At 35.6% G+C, this 19,926-nt stretch overlaps 2 protein-coding genes across 4 annotated transcripts; both read left to right on the top strand.

The window, feature by feature from the left end:
• The first annotated feature begins 974 nt into the window (after positions 1–974).
• Positions 975–3,675, top strand: LOC105394416. The gene is made up of 5 exons (XM_048629738.1): positions 975–1,056; positions 1,858–2,526; positions 2,607–2,687; positions 2,781–3,020; positions 3,650–3,675. The coding sequence occupies exons 1-5, from the start codon at positions 975–977 to the stop codon at positions 3,673–3,675; spliced, it is 1,098 nt and encodes a 365-aa protein (XP_048485695.1).
• A 394-nt stretch (positions 3,676–4,069) lies between these two features.
• LOC105394414 (transmembrane emp24 domain-containing protein 5) lies at positions 4,070–19,708 on the top strand. Of its 3 annotated transcripts, XM_048629693.1 has the most exons (7): positions 4,290–4,393; positions 15,053–15,229; positions 15,523–15,601; positions 17,341–17,494; positions 18,621–18,678; positions 19,223–19,307; positions 19,436–19,708. In XM_048629693.1, the coding sequence occupies exons 1-6, from the start codon at positions 4,310–4,312 to the stop codon at positions 19,298–19,300; spliced, it is 630 nt and encodes a 209-aa protein (XP_048485650.1). In that variant the 5' UTR covers positions 4,290–4,309; the 3' UTR covers positions 19,301–19,307; positions 19,436–19,708. The 3 variants fall into 3 exon arrangements, with proteins under 3 accessions (XP_048485649.1, XP_048485650.1, XP_048485648.1); XM_048629692.1 differs by lacking the exons at positions 15,053–15,229; positions 15,523–15,601; positions 17,341–17,494; positions 19,436–19,708 and adding exons at positions 4,872–5,048; positions 5,340–5,418; positions 9,391–9,544 and having other exon boundaries at positions 4,070–4,393; positions 19,223–19,428; XM_048629691.1 differs by lacking the exon at positions 19,436–19,708 and having other exon boundaries at positions 19,223–19,426.
• Positions 19,709–19,926: the final 218 nt, after the last annotated feature.

Genomic DNA, 19,926 nt, shown 5'->3' with positions numbered 1-19,926 from the left:
AACAGATAAGATTGTGGCACTATAGGTAGGTAGAATTGTAGTATTATTTTCTCTATGATGTCGATGTCACTGTTGCTTCAGCGTTCAGTGCGATTGTGCGTACAGCCGTTCTTTTCAAGTTTTCTCAGTTTCCTTGTGTTTCTCCTGTATTAATTGAGTTGTAGTTGAGCTATCTGCTCCTCCTCCCTTGATACTGTAGAGTTAGTGCACTTGAGATAGTGACTCTTTTGAGATAGTGATAGCGCGGGTAGAACTATTCACAGAATACTTAGCACTATCCCAAGCCACATGCAGTCTGAGCCTCGGAAGGATGGCTCGCGCTACCACCCGACATTTAATCACAACTAGTGAGTTCTTATTCTGAGTTTTACTAAACTCAGAATAAGAACTCTTTGCTCTCTATGTAATTTTTGACAGTTGGTACACTGCGTTTTCACGCCATCTATCGGCTTACCCAAAAGCTCAACTGACAGCTGTCAAGGAAAACGGCTCATTTTGAGAATGTTTTCAATGCACAATAATAATTTGCTGCAAGGGTACGTGACTCTGATTGGGCAACGGTGCCTACATGGGATACGATGATTGGTCGATGACACCTTAAGTACATACTTAAATGAAGAAATCATAGAGAACGCATTCGTAGTAAACGTTTCGATTTACACAAAAATATGGTAGGAGGTAGATCACAAAATGTAGACATTAGGGTACATGCTCCTATAAATTGCATGTTTCAGTAATTTATTAATATAAAATATACCTAATTACCTAATTATATTTGAAGGTGGTTTATAATAACAAAATATTAATCGCAATACAAAAAGTCTAAGTAACTATACCTACTTACCTATTAAATATTTTTTTTCACACTGAATAGGATCATCCTAAAAAAAATATTTTAGTAACCTACCCACAAGCACTTAGAGAAAGGTAAAATTATCGGATTTTTCATAAGTTGCGCTTGATAAAATTTTAAAATGTGGCGAGCTTCATACTACAACGAAGACTGGGAAAGACGCAAGACCTACTTACTACGTAGTTACTTTGAGGATATACCAAGTAAGTTCTTATCTATATGAAATTTGTTCTTGAGGTGGCATTCGCTCCTCTGGAGGCCTATGTGACAGCAGTGGATAATTAGGTAGGTACGTATAGGTACAGGCCAAGATTGTAAACCTACAGAAAGAAATGTGGTCGTAGTTAAAGAAAGAAATTAGAAGTTAAATAATCCGTTCGGCACGATCTAGTGAGTCTAGTGCCTCGTGTATAAAAAAACTGCAAGACAATAATTTAGACGATAGCGAAAATTTACTAGATTTTCGCTATCGTCTAAATCGTCTTGCAGTTCTTTTTATACACGAGGCACTAGAGCGTCATCATGATATAATTATGTTTTTTTTTTGTTAATCGCAATCTATTGTTTTTAAGGACTTACGACTATATTTGAACGTGGTGAATCAAGTGAATCATCATCCGACTTGCCATATCGGCCGCCTAGATATTACGATCGTCATACTCATGCTGTTAGACCGGAAAGTCCTCTGCCAGATTTAATTATTGAAAAAGAACGAAAACGCAATGTTCACGATGAACCAGAAGAGTTTTACCAAAGATTAGAGATAAAGGTTAAAAGATACATAAAAAAACTAAACGAAAATAAAACCTCTTCAAATGAATACGATACTGATTTGTGTTCTACTGTCATAATTGATAATGAAATAAGGAGCAGTTTGATGGAAGGCAGCAACAACATAAATGGGGATAATGACATTAGACAGATTACTAGCGATGCTGTTGAAAGCAAATCAGGTAGCATAATTTTACAAACAAAGGCTAAAATTTATAATAAAAACGTTTTAGAGCTTGAAAATTCAAATAGTCAATGTGAATCTGAAATAGAAATTGTCTCCCAGAAAAGTATTACTGATGAGGAAACAAATGAATCAATAAATACCGCTGTTGAATCTAATAATGACACGTTGGAGGAGAACAATAATTATCATTCCGAAGCTGAAAATGCAAAAAATATCATCACGAATAGTAACAAGAGCATTGGTTCTTCCGAAAAAACCATATCCAACGAGGAAATTTGCAAAGGAGACATTGTGGATAACAAATCTTCACAATCTCCTACATTTACCGAAATCATGCAGAGACGTTCCTCATCTAGCGATTCGAAACATGAAGTTTTAACAATGCAAGTTCAAGCTGAGGTTCATGCAGAAAATGAACCTGGAGATTTTTGTCCTAGAAGCAATATGATACTAAGATATGATGACTCAAATAATAATAGACGCACTTCAAATTCAACTGATCTTAGTGACCCTTCAAATAAACAGTCATCTCGAGCATCTATCTTAGGTGATTTAGAAATGAACGATCAGGGTAATGACCTACAAGAATCTTCTGATGATGAGATTGTATTAAAATACACTGACGAAACGATCAATGAGAAAGATTCGACACAAGAAACGGAGTCATCTAAACAAATCTCAGTTAGTGATGGTGTGATTGATGACGAAGTAGATGGTAATAATTATGCCATTTTATCATTCATTTTGTTTCTTCAAATTGTAATTATCAAATTAAGCGTAACATTTGATTTTCAGATTTGATGAAAATAGATGAAAACTCAAGTGTGAAAGAGATCACTACCGGTGAACGTCTATCTTCTTGTGAAATAAGTCAGGGTGAGTAGGTACTTCCTGTATGGCCATGTTTTTTAAATAGCTTCTTTGTGTATATTATATCTACCCTATTACAAACTGTTAAAAAAATTACAGATTCATATTGTATTGAAAATGAGATTGAAACTATGCGTGCCCATACTCCTATCCCCGAAAGAAGAGGTAGTATCATTACAGTTAATGCTAGTGGGGTAAGTGAAACTGAAGAGAATGCGAGTTTCAGAGAACATCTAAAAAACCGCCGAACATTTTCTTTACCACAAAATGATGAGATTGAAGAAGAACTTCAAAGAATCGATAATGAAGATGAGTTGGACCCACTTGAAAGCAATGCTAGTTTGAATGAAAATATATTAAGGTGTTCAACACCATTTTCAGATGGTAGCTTACGGAATAGTCAATCACAAAATAAAGGAATAGCACAAAAGAATTCAAAAGCGTGTAGTCCATTTCATTTTAAAAGTCCATCTCCGTCAAAACGTAAAAGAACCTTAGAAGATGTATGTATACAGACTTCATTTACTTTGGAAACTGGACAATTGACTTGGGATATCTTGAAAAATAATTTATTCGTCAGCACCCCTAAAGTTTTCAAGTTATGTAAATGTAGAAATCATTCATGTGTTTAGTAAGTTCAAAATCAGGTTATTTACATTAATTAAATTTTCACTGTGGTTACTTATCTGTTTCTTGAAATATTTTTTTTGTATATTATTGAAATCATGTTTTTTTTCGTTTTAATTCTTGCAAGTTATGTATAAAAAATTCTTATCTGGAAAATAGAGGCTCTTTGTATAATATTATTAAATTGTATTCATATTAAAGGGTAGGTAGTATTTAAGTTAATGTTAAACCCTTGGTAAGATGTATTAGGTACCTACCTATAACAATTTTTTTTTGGTAAATTAAATTTTGTTAGAAATTATGTTAGAATTTTTCACTTTTTTGTGTTCTGTTTGTCTCAGATGTCATGAATGGATATTTTACTTGATACCTACTTAGCTTAAAATAAAATAAAAATCGTACTGAGTCTTTTGTTTTTTATTCATTTGAAATAACCAAAATAAATTATAGGTACTTACACACTCAAATAAAATTGCTTTTGATAGTTTTACAATAGGCTCTTTACCCTATTCGTAATCGGTGTCATCGTAGAAAGGAACGCTGCCTGCTTGTTCAGAAACTTATTTCCTGCATATTTTATCTTAACATTTATATTTTTTATCTAAATTATTCAATTTAATGATTTTTCGTCTCATAACAAAAATAATAATCATGTTATAATGCCTTTTTATCTTTATCAAAAATCAATATACCTATCAACCTATAGGTGTCAAGGATAAAATGGTTTTTCTATTTTATTAGTACCTAAGTAAAAAAATATATAAATGGTATTTCAGAACGTTCCTCTGCCCGATTTATTTTTGTTTGTATCTGCAAAAATATTCAGTAAATCTATTTATAATTCAGGATTAATACGTAAAATCTGAATCCTAGATAACAAAATCGGCTTAAAAGCGATCTCGCCCAATTTTTCAGTTAATATTTCGCTGTGTTTTTATGCCATGATGCGGTGTATTTACTTTTTTAGTTTATTCAGTGTAGTTTTAGCTTTTGAAAAGGATATGACATTCACGATTCAGGCTGGAAAGCAGGACTGTTTTTACCAGCAAGTGCTCCCGGACCAAGTGATTGATATTGAGTACCAGGTAGGTAAATTAAATTTTTCTAACCTCAAAATTTCAGCCTCTTACTATTCAGTAGCTAAGTGTCTGGTTTGGTTCCTAATCATACCATAATCTGAGGAGCACTGAATGATCATCAGAAATCATGAATCAGCACTAATCCACAGTATGGGTTCCTCATAGAGCTCTCCAAATGACCAGCAGAACTCGATCCTATGTCTTCTTCTTTCAGCCCTTTACTTAAATTACCTGCGTGCTGATTTTATATTATCAGCTTATTTAAAAAGTCTCTGAGTCATCAGAACTTAGAAACTGCTTTATATTAGTTCCTATACCTGGTTCACTCAGATGAAATACCTATCCTTATAGAGCTTCCACTATGTTATTATATTTTTAACATTTCCTTATGTCTGGTAAGTAAATTTGGTTTGCCTTTGTTGGGTTGGGAATTGTTTTTAAGTCAATACAGTAGTATTCTATTCTATTCTATAAACAATTCCAGGTGATAGACTCATCGCACGGCGAACTGGACATCTCCTTCCAACTGGCGGACCCGGTCGGGCGAGTCATCGTGGCCGACTACAAGAAGGCGGAGAACACGCACAGACACACATCCGCACTGAACGGAGACTTCAGATTTTGTTTCGATAACACATTCAGTACTTTTAGTACTAAAACTGTGAGTATTCAGCATTCATTCAGTGAGCATTCAGCTAATATAGGTCTACTATAGGTACAGTAAAAAAGCAATTATCTCGTAATTTTGGCTAAAATAACTTTACACAGCCATATTATTTAAGGTTTCTTGCTTTTTCATCAGTCAACACCCTGAAAACTATTTTTTTCTCTTTTATCTGTTCTGTTTGTCTGTTTCTGTTCTGATTTAATTGCATTTTGAACTATAGCAGCAATTATAATTATGTAACCATCACATTTAAAGCTTATGATGTTTTTTTTTTTATATTTACAGGTATTCTTTGATCTGATGATAGACACGGAAGATAACTCAAACAAAGACTATGAGGATGATGAGAAAGAAATGGAATTAGGTATGTTTTTTTTGTAGAAAGCTTTTGCTATTGTATATGTCGCAGGCATTTTGTAAGATCTCGCCGTTTACATACGGCGTCGTCAGTTTACAAACGCTCGCTGTTTTGTAATATGCCGAAGGCAAAATGTATATTGCCATGTCATTTTATAATATGCCACAACATTTCATTGACTATCTATACGCCGTTTACATAATGCCGCGGCAAATTGAAGAATTTAGTTCTGGTTCTTACCACGCGCGGCGCTGTTGATCACAAAAACAAAAATGGCGTCAAGTAGTGATTCTGTGACTCAATAAATACTCAAAAAAGTGCAAATATTACGAGTGTAGAAGCATTTTCACCAAATAATTGTGACTTTAAAGTCATTTATTACAGTGCAGGAGCAGTAAAAAGGCCGTAGACAAACCATAAGGTTTTTGAGGTTATCACGCACCTAAAAACTACTACGTTATCCATAGATCCCGGTGTACGGAGGACACACGCAGGATATTAATTTAGAGCTTCATAAATTGTTTAGTAAAGGGTTTAGCGTTTTCCTAAGCAGGGTGTCCACTTTCTGGAAAGTCAGGGATAGTCAGGGAAAAGTCAGGGAAGCTCAAGGTGGTCATGGAAAGTCAGGGAAATTGATGGGCCACCTGGAAAGTCAGGGAAAAATGACTAGTAAAGCATATTTTTTTGCAAAATTGTAGTTCTTTCCTTTGCTAGTTATTATTTTTGTTCTTCTATTTTAAACGTAAAATACATTAGTCATAAAATAAAATCTCGTAAGCCAGATTCCAGACTCAGTTCATAGTTTGTTAAAAAGTAAAATGATGTCCTTTTAATTAAATTTCTTTCAAAAGAGTGTGACTCAGCTTGCCATTCTGAATAACTTTTATTTTAAGAGTTCGTGATGAAAAATAAGTCCCCATATAACGTGTTGGTGCAGATACGCTGTATCGGCGCTCATTTCACTCATCAATTCTCATAATTTGCTACGGCGGCTAGCGGGAGCGTATGCAGTTTTTAAAAAAAAATAATTACGGTATTTACAAAGCTTAACACGCTTTACTCGAGTTATTTCGGTTATGTAGGTGCTAAGATTACTATAACCCTGTTGCTAGTACAAGTTTTATACATGAATTAAAAAGTTTATTTTATGTACCTGCTTCCAACTTCTCATAAAAAAAATATATGAGAAGGCGTACTTCTTCAAAGCACTCTGTACTAATCGTACCATCAATAAGTGTGCTTAAATAAAATAAAATAGGTATAACTAACGTCTTTTGCAATAATAACCAGTAGATCCCGCTTGGGTTTCCAAAATTTAAATGACTTTTCCCAAAAGTAAAATGATATTTTGAAAAGTAAAAAAAATAAAAAAAGGAAAAACAAAAAAGAATAACAACACATTATGGCAAAATAAAAGTATTTAAACTTTGTTGTAGGGTGAAGTCGGGTAATGCTGAATTTCGGGTAATTCTGATTTTTGCAGATTTCTTCCAAACGCAGCCATACTTTTAACCGTGGAACCATTCACCTTGATGGCAACTTAATCTTCTACCTCGCTTGGGTTGACTCAGGGCGCTAGGACCGAGCGTGCGTGTTAAAACGTAAAATTAGTAAAAAAAATGCATTTTTTTTAATTTTCGGAATTACCCGCACATCGGTAATTAAGAAATCAGTTAAGTTATTTAACTGATTGTTTTTTCATCCAAAAGATTGTGGTTTTTTTTCACTACGTTCGGAGTTTAAAAACCCTAGCTCTACAAAAAACAAAACAAACCCTAGCTCTCTATGTATATTTTTTGTATTTTCCGGATATAGCCGACTAGGGTAATTCCGAATTTAGAAACATTTTATTATGAATTTCTGTGGATCGGGTAATTCCGAATTATAAATATCATACCAATGTGTATAATTACTTCTGCCTACCCCGCAAGGGAGTACATTAGTACAAGCTGTGAGTGTTTATATTATTATTACTTCTGGGCAGTTCTAGGCACTATTTCGAAATAAGATTTTGCAAGGTAAGGTATAGCTGATCGAAAAATATATTTGGTCCTTTAGTTAATTACCTATAACTCGGTTTAAATGTCATTCGGAATAACCCGAATTCTTTCGGAATTACCCTCGTGCAAAGAAAAAATATCAGCTTTTGAAACTAAAATATTCACGAATTCCGTGGGTGAAATACCCACGAAGTAGACACAAATAAATACCACGAGAAGTCTGTTAAACAACACAAAGCGTCCTTACATGAATCCAAATGACCCAACCAGTCCTCATAAATTGACCAACTCTCCCAAAACCTTTCGGAATAACCCATCTGCCTTACAAAAAATTTAGATTATAATTTATCATTGCTTTCTATACATAATGTTGCAATAGTGGTAGATGTACATAGCTGAAACAGGGTGACTCAGGGGATCACTCGAAACAACGTTTGTTCTACGTGTTTTTGGATTTCGCTTTTTTCTCATACTTCACGTGTCTAACAAAGTTCTGAAAAGATCTGCCTGAGTCACTCTCGTTTCTTCGGCTTAATATACACTTTTTACAGCCCCCTGTATAAATATTTTACGCAGTCGAAGTTTTTTTTAATAAGTGTCGCAAATGAACGGAAAACTTTCAAATCAAGCTTTTTTTATTTTGATCTCTAGTCAGGGAAAATTTCTAAAATGGTCAGGGAAAAGTCAGGGAATTTTTCGGAGCATTCTGAGTGGACACCCTGCTAAGTTTAGTGCATTCGGGCACCAGTGATTGTTTTTATCTGGAAATGCCTAGTTTTATTGTTCTGTATAAATAACTACGTTTTTTTTAATTTAAAGGTATCTTTTTATTAAATATTTAAACTTATGTAGTACCTGCTTAGGCACCTACTTTAGAAAACCAAAGTAAAAAGTCTTACTTGAAATCCTGAAATAAAGTCAGATTTTTCCATTTGTACAAAGTTCAAACTGTGTTTTATCATGGTCACCCTAAAACTGCAATTAACGTCGAAATCAGAATGATTGAACGAGTTATCAATATGCCTTCGGCAAATTACAAAACAGCCGTATGTAAACTGCGAGATCTTACAAATTGCCTGCGACATATAGATGGATTCTATAGGCGTTTTACTATTCTACTTACTATTTATCTAAAAATCTGTATCTATAAACCTATTTCAATCCATGGGCTTATTATAACCTATTCAATCGAGAAGGTGATTTAACAGTAAAGTTAGCAGTAGTACTTCTAAGGTGACAAGAAGTAAATAATCTAAAGTTAGTTGACGCATTGGCATCTGAATAATTCAGAGAAAATGATTAAAGAATAATAATTACGACTGCGCCAGAACTCTGGTCATTCATCTAATGTCTTTTAATCGACCCTAAGGGCTTGTACACAAAACTGCGTGGCGTCGTAGTTTTGTGTACAATCCCGCCCATCTAGTATAGTGCCACAAACTTATCTGTTCCGGTGACAGCTCAAATAAATCTCTAATATTTCTTAATTCTATAAGATTTTAAGTTTGCTCGTATTGTTATTTCGCTCTTGCGGTGTTAATAAACCCATCTAATGTTTTAAAATATACAATTCATTAGTAAGTAATGAGATATGGATCAATTTAGTTCGCTGTCACCGGAACAGATAAGTTTGTGGCACTATACAGGTTTTGCAATTTTTGAAAACCATAAAAGTTTACGTTCTCTTCTGTCATCTGCATACATCATCAATCAAAAGTCGCATGATAGTTTCCGCTAGAGGCGCCACTTTGTATACGAGAAAACGTAAACTTTTATCAAACATATATAACTACCTACTTTAGCTAGTCTATGTTATATTGTATAAGTAACTTAATTATACCTAGTGCATAATTACCAATTACCTATACCTATGTAAATGACTTGTAATATTATTTAAGTTATTACCAATAAATGATTGAATTGAATTGAATTGAAAACCTATCCTAGACCTACCGAACACCTCTCCTCGTTTCCTCAGGCAACGCAGCCGAGAGCTACATGATGAGTGTGCGCGACATCTCCACCTCGGTGTCCCGGGTTCGAGACGCGGTCGGCGCGGCGCGGCGGCTGCAGGAGGCTCTGTCGGCCCATGAGGCGCGCGACCGCAACCTCGCCGAGGACATGTGCGCCAGGTGACTCACTAGCGACTCACTAGCAGTGGAGATATGTCGCAGGAATGTGGTTGAATCTCCTTTTTGACTGAATCACTAGCTCGTTCGTTGAATGAATAGGCCGAACGTTGATAGAACAAGCGGAAATATTATAATTCGTGATTTTGACAAAAAAACATAAACGTCTTTAAAACTTTAGAACCAAAACCAAAAGATAGGTGCGACGACGAGCGAGGAGGAGCGTGTTAGGTGCACATAGATATCGAAAAACAAAGCGGAGCGCAGCGAAGCGGAGCGGAGCGTTTCACATAACATAGCTTAAAAAATATTGTTTTTATACGCATTATGCTGCATTATTCATATAACCATTTCTTGTTAACTAAGAAACATTCGGGAATTTGTATTTTCGGAATATTAAAACTTCGGGATTCGTATTTTTTTACAATTCGATATAATAAAAAATCGTACTTTTGAAACATCGAAATAATAATATTCGGAAAATTGACTTTCGTCATTTTAATAAATGTGTTGTTTAAAATTTCGTTTATAAACTATTCGTGATTTTCGTTATTCGGAAACTTAAAATTCGGGATTGTGAATTATTCGGAAGTATGAAATTCGAAATTTTAAAAATCGTTATTTTCATATTCGTAAAAAAGTAATTCGGAATTATGTAGTGTACCCGCGTTAAACAGCTGGCACAGAAAGCATCTCGCCGAGAACATGTGCGCCAGGTGACTCACTAGCGACTCATTAGTAGTAGATATCACTTTGATTGTATCAAGACCTGCCCCCCTACTCTAGAAAGGCAATGTATTGCGCCTGTCTTGCGTTGTCAACATTAAAAAAAACATAACTTCGCTTCAAAAGCGTTTTTACAAAGACTAAAAATATTTATATAATCAGATAAGTAATGCCTATTTTAAGAACCTAGAAACAAGAATATAATGCATACAATTTAGAAGTTATTTTACAAAAACGCCAAAAAAGTCTTTCTCGGCCAAAAGATAAAATAAATTCTTCATTGTGTGGCGACCCGCGACCCGCGACCCTCCTGAAAGACCTACGATCGACACTGACAGACACACAGATACATCTGGTCCTCAGTGTCCCGGGTGGACGTCACCATAGATGGCGCTAGTAAAACCTTCATACAAGAGAATTGCAATAATAGACCAAATGAAAAATCTCGTATTGTCGGCGCTAGTCAGCCCTATTTTTTTTAGTAGAGAGCGAAATGAAATCGTTTATTTTGACGTAGAATATAAGAATTACTTGTCAAAAGTCATAATCTACCACCATTTCACTAAGGCCCCGTCATTAAGGCTGTCACTAAAGCTGGAAGAAAATCAGAATCTGTCAAATCTAGTGAGGGGGGGTTGAGGTATGCGGGGCGTTCTACGGACAATGACATGAAATTTTAACATAGTACTCGAAAACATAAAAGTGAAGACATGCCACTTTGTTAAAAATATACTAAGTAAGTAATATTGTTTTGTGATACGAAAATATTTATTTTTATTTGAAAGTATTTTTAATATTTAATAATTAATTATATATAAAGTCGTACCCGTGCCGATATTTATACAGGTTGTTGCAAAAAGGGTTTAATACTATGCCGAAACCTACGTGTGCAGCATGTTATTGATGTTATTTCTAAGCCAGGAAATGAAATCAGAATGTAAAAAAATCGCGAAAATATTATCAGAGTTTAATAGTTCAGGGTGTTGTATTAAACTCTGCCCCCGTGTAATAAAAAAAGTATAGTTAGCCGAAAGGGCGTTACTCAGGCGTCACTCTGAAAAACTTTTATCCTACGTAATTTTTTATATTCATGAAAAAAACGCTTCTTCATATAATTTTTTTTTGGTCACGTGACCTTTTAGTTAGACGACCTGTTTTTTTTTGGTGTTTCAAAAGCAGAACAGTAGTTTGCAGAACTCTGCATATACAGGGTGTCACAAAAGGTTACGTAGCTGGCAAAGGGATATGGGGAGGTCACCAGAAAAATAATAACATGTAAGTACCCCCGCAAGGGGGTACATTAGTACAAGGCGAGAGTGTGTATTTTTTTTTAAAGTACTTATGTGTATTTGGGATATGATAGAAATAATATTTTTGTTTCTTAAAAACCAAAAAATTTACACCTTGCTGCGCTCTTTTGTTCACTGTAAGTACACCTACAAATATTGCTGTATTAAAAAAAACGGTTTTGTTATAACGATTATAAAAAAAAAGTTATTTTCATGTCAAGGAGTCATTTACCTAATTACGATTTCACTCAACAGCAGGTGAACTGAAAAAATAAGTTCTAGTTCTATCATCACTTTAGATCGCAAACATTGTAACTCCACTTTTCTCGGCGAAAAGTACTCTTTGGTGTCAATAGAAACGTTTTTTGAATTCACATGTTTTCCTCTTTATTCGAAAAAAAAAAACTGTATTCCGCATTTTACCATTTGTTTTCCTCTAAACCCCAAACCGTGATTTTTAAACAAGAAAACTTTGTAATTATACCCTTTATTCTCATATACAACGTGCGATGTAGGCGAACGTGAACGAAAACTATGCAATAAGCCTTTGTTTTTATTACTACTTTAGTAAATTACAATAACATACTCAACAATGTTAATTTTTTTTTGCAATGTTATGTTGTTAAATTAAGATCTAATATTTTATTAACATGAAGTTACTTTCAACTTTTTTTTGCATCTATGCGTCGAATCACAGCGTGACGGCTGCTGCAGCTTCCTGCTGTCCTGTCCTCCAACCAATCCCACCAGTACTGCAGGTTGCGTCGAATACGAGCCATTCTCTTCGACTTGACAAGACAGGTGCTCCCGAAAGGATCATAGATCGCACGGAACCCGTACCGTATAGAGGCAACGGACTCCTTTGCAACAGCCCCCCAGATTCGGAAGTAGCCCATGCACTGCATGGCGAGCACAGCTGCAGCAATTTTTTCGTAATGAATCATTGGGATGTCATCCCCGAAGGAGGCTCTCAGCCTACCTCACGACCTGTGTGACATTAGAAAAATGCACTGTGCTAACGCCGTTTGCGAGCTTGATTTGCAGGACCGCGTTGTATGCCAAGTTCCACAGCAGAGGGGTCCAAGACCTACCGCTGTGGAACTCCGCAACTGAACTTCTTCAGTGAAAACAAACCCTCTCTTTTCGCATCCTTAATGTACTTGTTAGACACGTATGACCTCTGTCAATTTTCTGCAGATAAGAAGACAAGTGATGGTATACAAGAGCCGCCCTAAAGGTTCGCCCTCTAGGGGATAGAGTTGAACGCGGTTACTATTTTTAAGCAAACAGCCAGCGCAACAACTCGCCCGTGGTTCTTATCCTGCTCCGACAGTGAACGAACGCAAAGTATTGTACCCACTATTCGAATCCGCATTTCGGATGCCAAACTGACTGTCCGAAAGGTCGAAACCGTACCACCACAGAGGTATGACTCGTTCGAAGAGCTTATCAGGCTCTTACAGCAATCAGATGTGTCGGTACACTGAAAGATAATCTACAGGCCTGCTTTATTTATTTAGGAGCACTAATGGCCTCCTTTCAGTCATTGAGTCACTGGCACTCAGGCTGCGGTTGAACAGGAAGATAGACTGTCTAAACAAATCATTTTTAGGCTAGTTAAAAAAAACTTTAGGTGGGTAGTATGCCAACTAGAACTACAAATAAAACAGTATTTTTGTCTCCTCTAAAATTTGGTCACGAGGAGTTACGATGATTACGATCTAAGGTGACGCTGACGATATTTTATACAAGGTATTGAAAAAAGGGTATAAAGCTTAGCCAAAAGTGGATTTAGGTGCCATTCTGATCCACTTTTCTTCTACAATTTTGAAAATTCACGTAACAAAACCTTTTACATAGAAACTTATTCGATCACGTGACTTTTTACTATAGAGACCGAATTTATTTTTCGAGAATTTCCAAAACTTGGAGAACAAAAGTTGTTCAGAATAACCCCTGAGTCAAACCCTTTCGGCACAGTATACCCTTTTTGCAACATCCTGTATAGGTAATATCAGGTTTATAAAATACCTGGGCCTGTAGAGTGAGACTCGACATGGGGAGTCATAATTTATAGATCTTTTAGGTTGCAGTGGCGAATGGGCACTGGTAGCCCTGCCCTTTTCTATAACTATAACTATAGGTAATTTTATGGCAATTTAAAAATGGTATAACATTTATCTATTTGAAAAAATCATTAAAAATATACATTACCTATCACCCTAATTTAAAAAAAAAATTCAGCCCTTACTTTAAACTTATAACACCCCTCTATTTCCTTCAAGGGTTAAAAAACCTGTGTATTTAATATTTTCTTATGAGTTTTTTTTAAAAAACTAGGCTATTACATAGTTGTACATAATATTATGCGGTATTTTATTCCACTTGTAACGCATAAAATTCATAGCTACAGTAAACATTTCATTTTTTTCATGGCGAGATACAGTCGCACTTAACCGCTTTTTTGCAAAGCTTGTTAAATAGATTTAAAAAATTATGTAAATTTTAGATCTTCAATTTTTTAAAATACTTACTTATTTTTAACAACCTGTAGTGTACAGACTACCACATCTTAAAATATATATATTTTTAATTAACTACGGTTTTTGGTTTCAAATAAAACAAATTATGAACTTACTTTTCAACACCCTGTATATTGTGTAGCTTACCTACCATACACAACCGTTAAAATAAAATAAATTACCCCTCAGAATATAAACAGGCTCGCGCTTTGGCATACTGCATTGACCGTATAGTTCTTATTCGGAGAATCTAATAAGTGTCATTATGTGCAATGTTTACCTTTATCTATGCATCTGTAACTCTATAGTAAAAAATGTAAACAAATCGAAAAGGCGAAATGTTTTCTAAGAATTTTCGGCTTTACTGCATCTAAAATGATTAGAAAATTAACTTTCCATAGCAAATGCATATGTATTATAATACTTGTAGTCATAATTTGTTGATTTAATCAGTTTTTGTGAAATATTTGATAAAAAATAAAATGGCGTGGGTATCGCTCCTAACAGGCCGCCACCAGGGCGACGACTGAAGAAATCTGAAATCTGTCACGGTGTCATCATTTTTAAACCGGAATTTATTAGTTTTTTGCAAAAAAAGTTGACTTCTGGTCCATTAAATCCAACTCTTTAAGGTAACTTTGTTAAGAATTTAATTACCTACACATACATATAAGATTCCATGAAAATGGGCCCTCTGATTTCGAGGGTTTTTTCATAATAAGTCAAAAAATGGCTAAAGACATGGTGTGTTTGCATTTTTTTTTAACATACTTATTATAATCCTGCACCAATTTATAAGCAACTAACATGTTCAGTATACCCTCTGCTACAAAATATATTTTTATCAATGTGATAGAAGCCACCGTTTTTCCAATCTAATCAAGTATATCAAGCCGACTTTAGCATTTTAGCTTTAGGGATCCCGATTTTTGTCAATAAAGTAGTATTCTATTCTATTCTATAAACAATTCCAGGTGATAGACTCATCGCACGGCGAACTGGACATCTCCTTCCAACTGGCGGACCCGGTCGGGCGGGTCATTGTAGCTGACTACAAGAAGGCGGAGAACACGCACAGACACACGTCCGCACTGAACGGAGACTTCAGATTTTGTTTCGATAACACATTCAGTACTTTTAGTACTAAAACTGTGAGTATTCAGCATTCATTCAGTGAGCATTCAGCTAATATAGGTCTACTATGTAGGTACAGTCAAAAAGCAATTATCTCGTAATTTTGGCTAAAATAACTTTACACAGCCATATTATTTAAGGTTTCTTGCTTTTTCATCAGTCAAAACCCTGAAAACTATTTTTTTCTCTTTTATCTGTTCTGTTTGTCTGTTTCTGTTCTGATTTAATTGCATTTTGAACTATAGCAGCAATTATAATTATGTAACCATCACATTTTAAGCTTATGATGTTTTTTTTTTTATATTTACAGGTATTCTTTGATCTGATGATAGACACGGAAGATAACTCAAACAAAGACTATGAGGATGATGAGAAAGAAATGGAATTAGGTATGTTTTTTTTGTAGAAACCATTTGCTATTGTATAGATGGATTCTATAGGCGTTTAACTATTCTACTTATTATTTATGTAAAAATCTGTATCTAGAAACCTATTGCAATCCATGGGCTTATTATATGAGTGGATGAATATCAAACTGCCATATGTCACGTCCACGCAAAATTTGGGAAATGGAGGTTTTTGTTTTTTCTATTATTTAATGGTCATAGAACTTGCCCCGTGGTTTAATCAGTTGACTTGTGACCTTAAGAATGTATTTTAATAAACAAATCCATTATAACACTCATAGAAAGGCGTAAAGGTTAATAAACAGTTTGGATTTATAGCAGTTTGATATGCCCATACAAGACTTATGCTGTTTTGATATGAGTCATAAGGACTTATAGTTGTTTGAAAAATACTAATATCATGGGCCGGACTCAGTAAGACTAATATAGTCCATATTCTAATAAATACAATGAAGTTAATCAACCAAAATTTATCGGTAGAAAAGTACCTACCTACTCGTACCGTATTATATTCTACCCGATACGGCCCTGTGTTTACTACGAAAATGCTTTGTGATTGACACGTGGGTTGGAAAAAAGGGGTTTTAAACTTACTTCGCCATTGTTTTCTGTCGTTTTTTTGCTACACTCTTCAATCTGTTCCTTTTCCGAGCTTTATCAGGGTCCACAATCACAATTTCCTCAACATTTTCATTCATATTCGTTATAAAACACTGGGAGCATGCCGCAGCCATGTTGAAAAAATTACGCTCTGTGATTGGCCGGAATGGACTTGTGAAAATTTGTAATGCGAAACGGTTAGACTTAAAAGGATTTGAAAAAAACTTACTTTTTTAACGGCTTTTTTCTCATGGATGCCTTGCACTTATTGGAAATTGAAGGGCATAGGCAAACTGACATTTTAACGGAGAACACGACCAATATGACCATGGTCCCGGGTTCGATTCCCGGCTGGGGCAGATATTTGTTTAAACACAGATATTTGTTCTCGGGTCTTGGATGTGCCCGTAAAATGGCAATAGGCCCGCCCCCTATTACATTGGGACTAACATAACACTCTGGCGAAAAGTGGGTGCAGTAATGCACCTCTGCCTACCCCGCAAGGGAGTACATTAGTACAAGGCGTGAGTGCGTGTGTGTGTGTAACACGACCAAATCAAAAAGTAAATTTTTCGGGTAGGTGGACATATGGCAGTTTGATATTCATCCACTCATATGTAGAAGGTGTTTTTACAGTAAAGTTAGCAGTAGTACTTCTAAGGTGACAAGAAGTAAATAATCTAAAGTTAGTTGACGCATTGGCATCTGAATAATTCAGAGAAAATGATTAAAGAATAATAATTACGACTGCGCCAGAACTCTGGCATTCATCTAATGTCTCTTAAGATCGACCCTTAGGGCTTGTACACAAAACTGCGTTGCGACGTCGCATCGCAAAAACCTGCCACAGTAATAAAACTTTTGTCCTGAAAAACTGTCAAAAAGTAGCAGATTTTTTCGATGCGGCGTCGCAACGCAGTTTTGTGTACAACCCCGCCCGTCTAGTACAGGTTTTGGATTTTTTTTAAACTCCAAAATTTTACGTTTTCTTCTGTCATCTGCATACATTATCAATCAAAAGTCGCATGATAGTTTCCGCTAGAGGCGCCACTTTGTCTACGAGAAAACGTAAACTTTTATCAAACCTATACTACCGAACACCTCTCCTCTCGTTTTCTCAGGCAACGCAGCCGAGAGCTACATGATGAGTGTGCGCGACATCTCGACCTCGGTGTCCCGGGTTCGAGACGCGGTCGGCGCGGCGCGGCGGCTGCAGGAGGCTCTGTCGGCACACGAGGCGCGCGACCGCAACCTCGCCGAGGACATGTGCGCCAGGTGACTCACTAGCGACTCACTAGCAGTGGAGATCACTTTGATTGTATCAAGACCTGCTAGAAAGGCAATGTATTGCGCCTGTCTTGCGTTGTCAACATTAAATAAATCATAACTTCGCTTCAAAAGCGTTTTTACAAAGACTAAAAATATTTATATAATCATCTAGGTCATTCTAGGTAATGCCTATTTTAAGAACCTAGAAACAAGAATATAATGCATATAATTTAGAAGTTATTGTACAAAAACGTCAAAAAAGTCTTTTTCGGCCAAAAGCTAAAATAAATTCTTCATTGTGTGGCGACCCACGACCCGCGGCCCTCCTGAAAGACCTACGATCGACACTGACAGACACACAGATACATCTGGTCCTCCCAATGACAAAAGAATAAAGATAGGACCTGGCATAAAAATCGGTATTTAAGAATATATCGTCGTCTCTTTTTAACTTATTTGTGTTATCGTACGTAAAAAAGGACAACAGTAGTTTTGTCTTTGCCTAAAATTACAACATTGCGACCCGTCGCCATGTTGATTGACATCCAAACACAAGGTACTTCAGCTGTCAAACAATTTGTTTGTTTACATTTTTCATGGAAACCGCCGCCATTTTAATTGAAACCAAAGTTTAGGTAAGCGCATTTTTTTCATGGATATGCCATGTCCTCTCTTTATTCCTTTGTCATTGGGTCCTCCGTGTCCCGGGTTGACGTCACCATAGATGGCGCTAAAACCTTCATACAAGAGCACTGCAATTTGACCAAATGAAAAATCTCGTATCGTCGGCGGCGCTAGTCAGCCCTATACTCTGTCCATTATATTATTGGTTTTTAGACAGTCGAAATCCCATACATATTTGACGACTGCAAAGGAAAACCAACTTTACTTACCAGACATAAGGAAACGTCAAAAATACAATAACATAGTGGAAGCTCTTTAGCGTTTCATGAAATAAAAAATCTGGAACAAACATAAACTACCCTTTTTCAAATTTTGACAGATGTATTAATGTATGAGTATATGTATGTATGTATTATTTGGTGAAACGGTCTCTAACGCCCGTAACAGTAGCGATTTTTTATCGCACGATATTTACACGTGTTAATAATATGATGTTGTTTTGTTTCAGGGTGCTGCGGTGGTCGATAATTCAAGTCGGTGTCATGTTAGTCATAGGCATTACTCAGGTTAGTGACATTTTACACATTTATTCTTGTATAGCTATTATATATACCTACATATTATACAGTTTGTTGCAAAAAGGGTATACTAAGCCGAAACCTACATGTGCAGCATGGTACTCGTAGCATGGTATATCTAAGCCCGAAACTGAAATCAGGATATCAAAATTCGCGAAAAAAAAAACATTTTCCATAGAAACTTTGTTGGTTACGCGACCTTAGATATACCATGCTGCACATGTAGGTTTCGGCTTAGTATACCCTTTTTGCGACACCCTGTATACAGTTGACATATACAGCTTATTACCCTACGACTATGGTGAAGCAAAAAGGAGGGTTATTTTGTATTATATTTATGAACGACTAGATCTAATAATTAGATTCTAATTCATGTAAAAACCTGAATGCTACTTAGATTCCTACAATATTTCCTGTATATTTAATCGAAACAGCACCTTATCGCTAAACGTAATTTCTTACAGGCGATGTATTGGTAGAGCAATGATTATGTTTTTTATAATTATTAAATGAAATTATTCTTATTTTTCAGGTCATCTTCGTAAGAAGTCTGTTTGAAGACAAAGGCAGTGGCTATAAGAAGTTTATGCCTAAATTCGTTTCGCAGTAGTAAAGTTTAAGGGTCACTTTTAACAAATGCTAAACGTATTTAAAATAGTATTTAAATATTTTAAACACGTTTTGTACTAACTGACAGACGTTTGACAGGCCACTAAATATGTTTAGCGTTTGGTGAAATTCCACCTTAGTAAATAAAATAGGTATAAGTATTCACGAACCACAAATTAAATTGTAAAAATACAAAAGTATCACCACTGAAAAAATATATTTAAAAACATAGATTTTACTTATTCACAGAAAAACTGTGAAAAACATAGGATAATTATGTGTACGTTATGTAGGTATTCAAACTATTTTAACCCTTTGGCAGCCAAGCCTTTTATTCATTGCCATATTATTTGTCACGTATCTAGTCCGCGATCAGACCCTCTAGTACGGGTTTTTAACGAAAAAAGTTTACGTTTTCTCCTGTCCCCATACAAAGTGCCGCCTCTACCGGAAACTATCATGAAACTTTTGATAGATAATGTATGCAGGTGACAGAAGAAAACCAAAACTTTTTTCGTTTACGTAAATTGCAAAACCCGTACTAGAGGCCCTGCATACATTATCTGTCAAAAGTTTCATGATAATTTCCATTAGAGGCGCCACTTAGTATGCGAGAAAACGTAAACT

The sequence above is a fragment of the Plutella xylostella genome, chromosome 24 (assembly GCF_932276165.1).
Source record: "Plutella xylostella chromosome 24, ilPluXylo3.1, whole genome shotgun sequence".
In the NCBI taxonomy this organism is placed as follows: domain Eukaryota; kingdom Metazoa; phylum Arthropoda; class Insecta; order Lepidoptera; family Plutellidae; genus Plutella; species Plutella xylostella.
This window is presented reverse-complemented; position numbering and strand designations above follow the sequence as displayed.

Excerpts from the sequence above, each read along its gene's own strand:
- LOC105394416 (XM_048629738.1), top strand. The coding sequence starts at position 975 with ATGTGGCGAGCTTCATACTACAACGAAGACTGGGAAAGACGCAAGACC. Across the intron at positions 2,527-2,606 it reads GATTGATGACGAAGTAGATG|ATTTGATGAAAATAGATGAA; the intron begins GTAATAATTATG and ends TTTGATTTTCAG. Across the intron at positions 2,688-2,780 it reads TTCTTGTGAAATAAGTCAGG|ATTCATATTGTATTGAAAAT; the intron begins GTGAGTAGGTAC and ends AAAAAATTACAG.
- LOC105394414 (XM_048629692.1), top strand. The coding sequence starts at position 4,250 with ATGATGCGGTGTATTTACTTTTTTAGTTTATTCAGTGTAGTTTTAGCT. Across the intron at positions 4,394-4,871 it reads TGATTGATATTGAGTACCAG|GTGATAGACTCATCGCACGG; the intron begins GTAGGTAAATTA and ends AAACAATTCCAG. Across the intron at positions 5,049-5,339 it reads GTACTTTTAGTACTAAAACT|GTATTCTTTGATCTGATGAT; the intron begins GTGAGTATTCAG and ends TTATATTTACAG.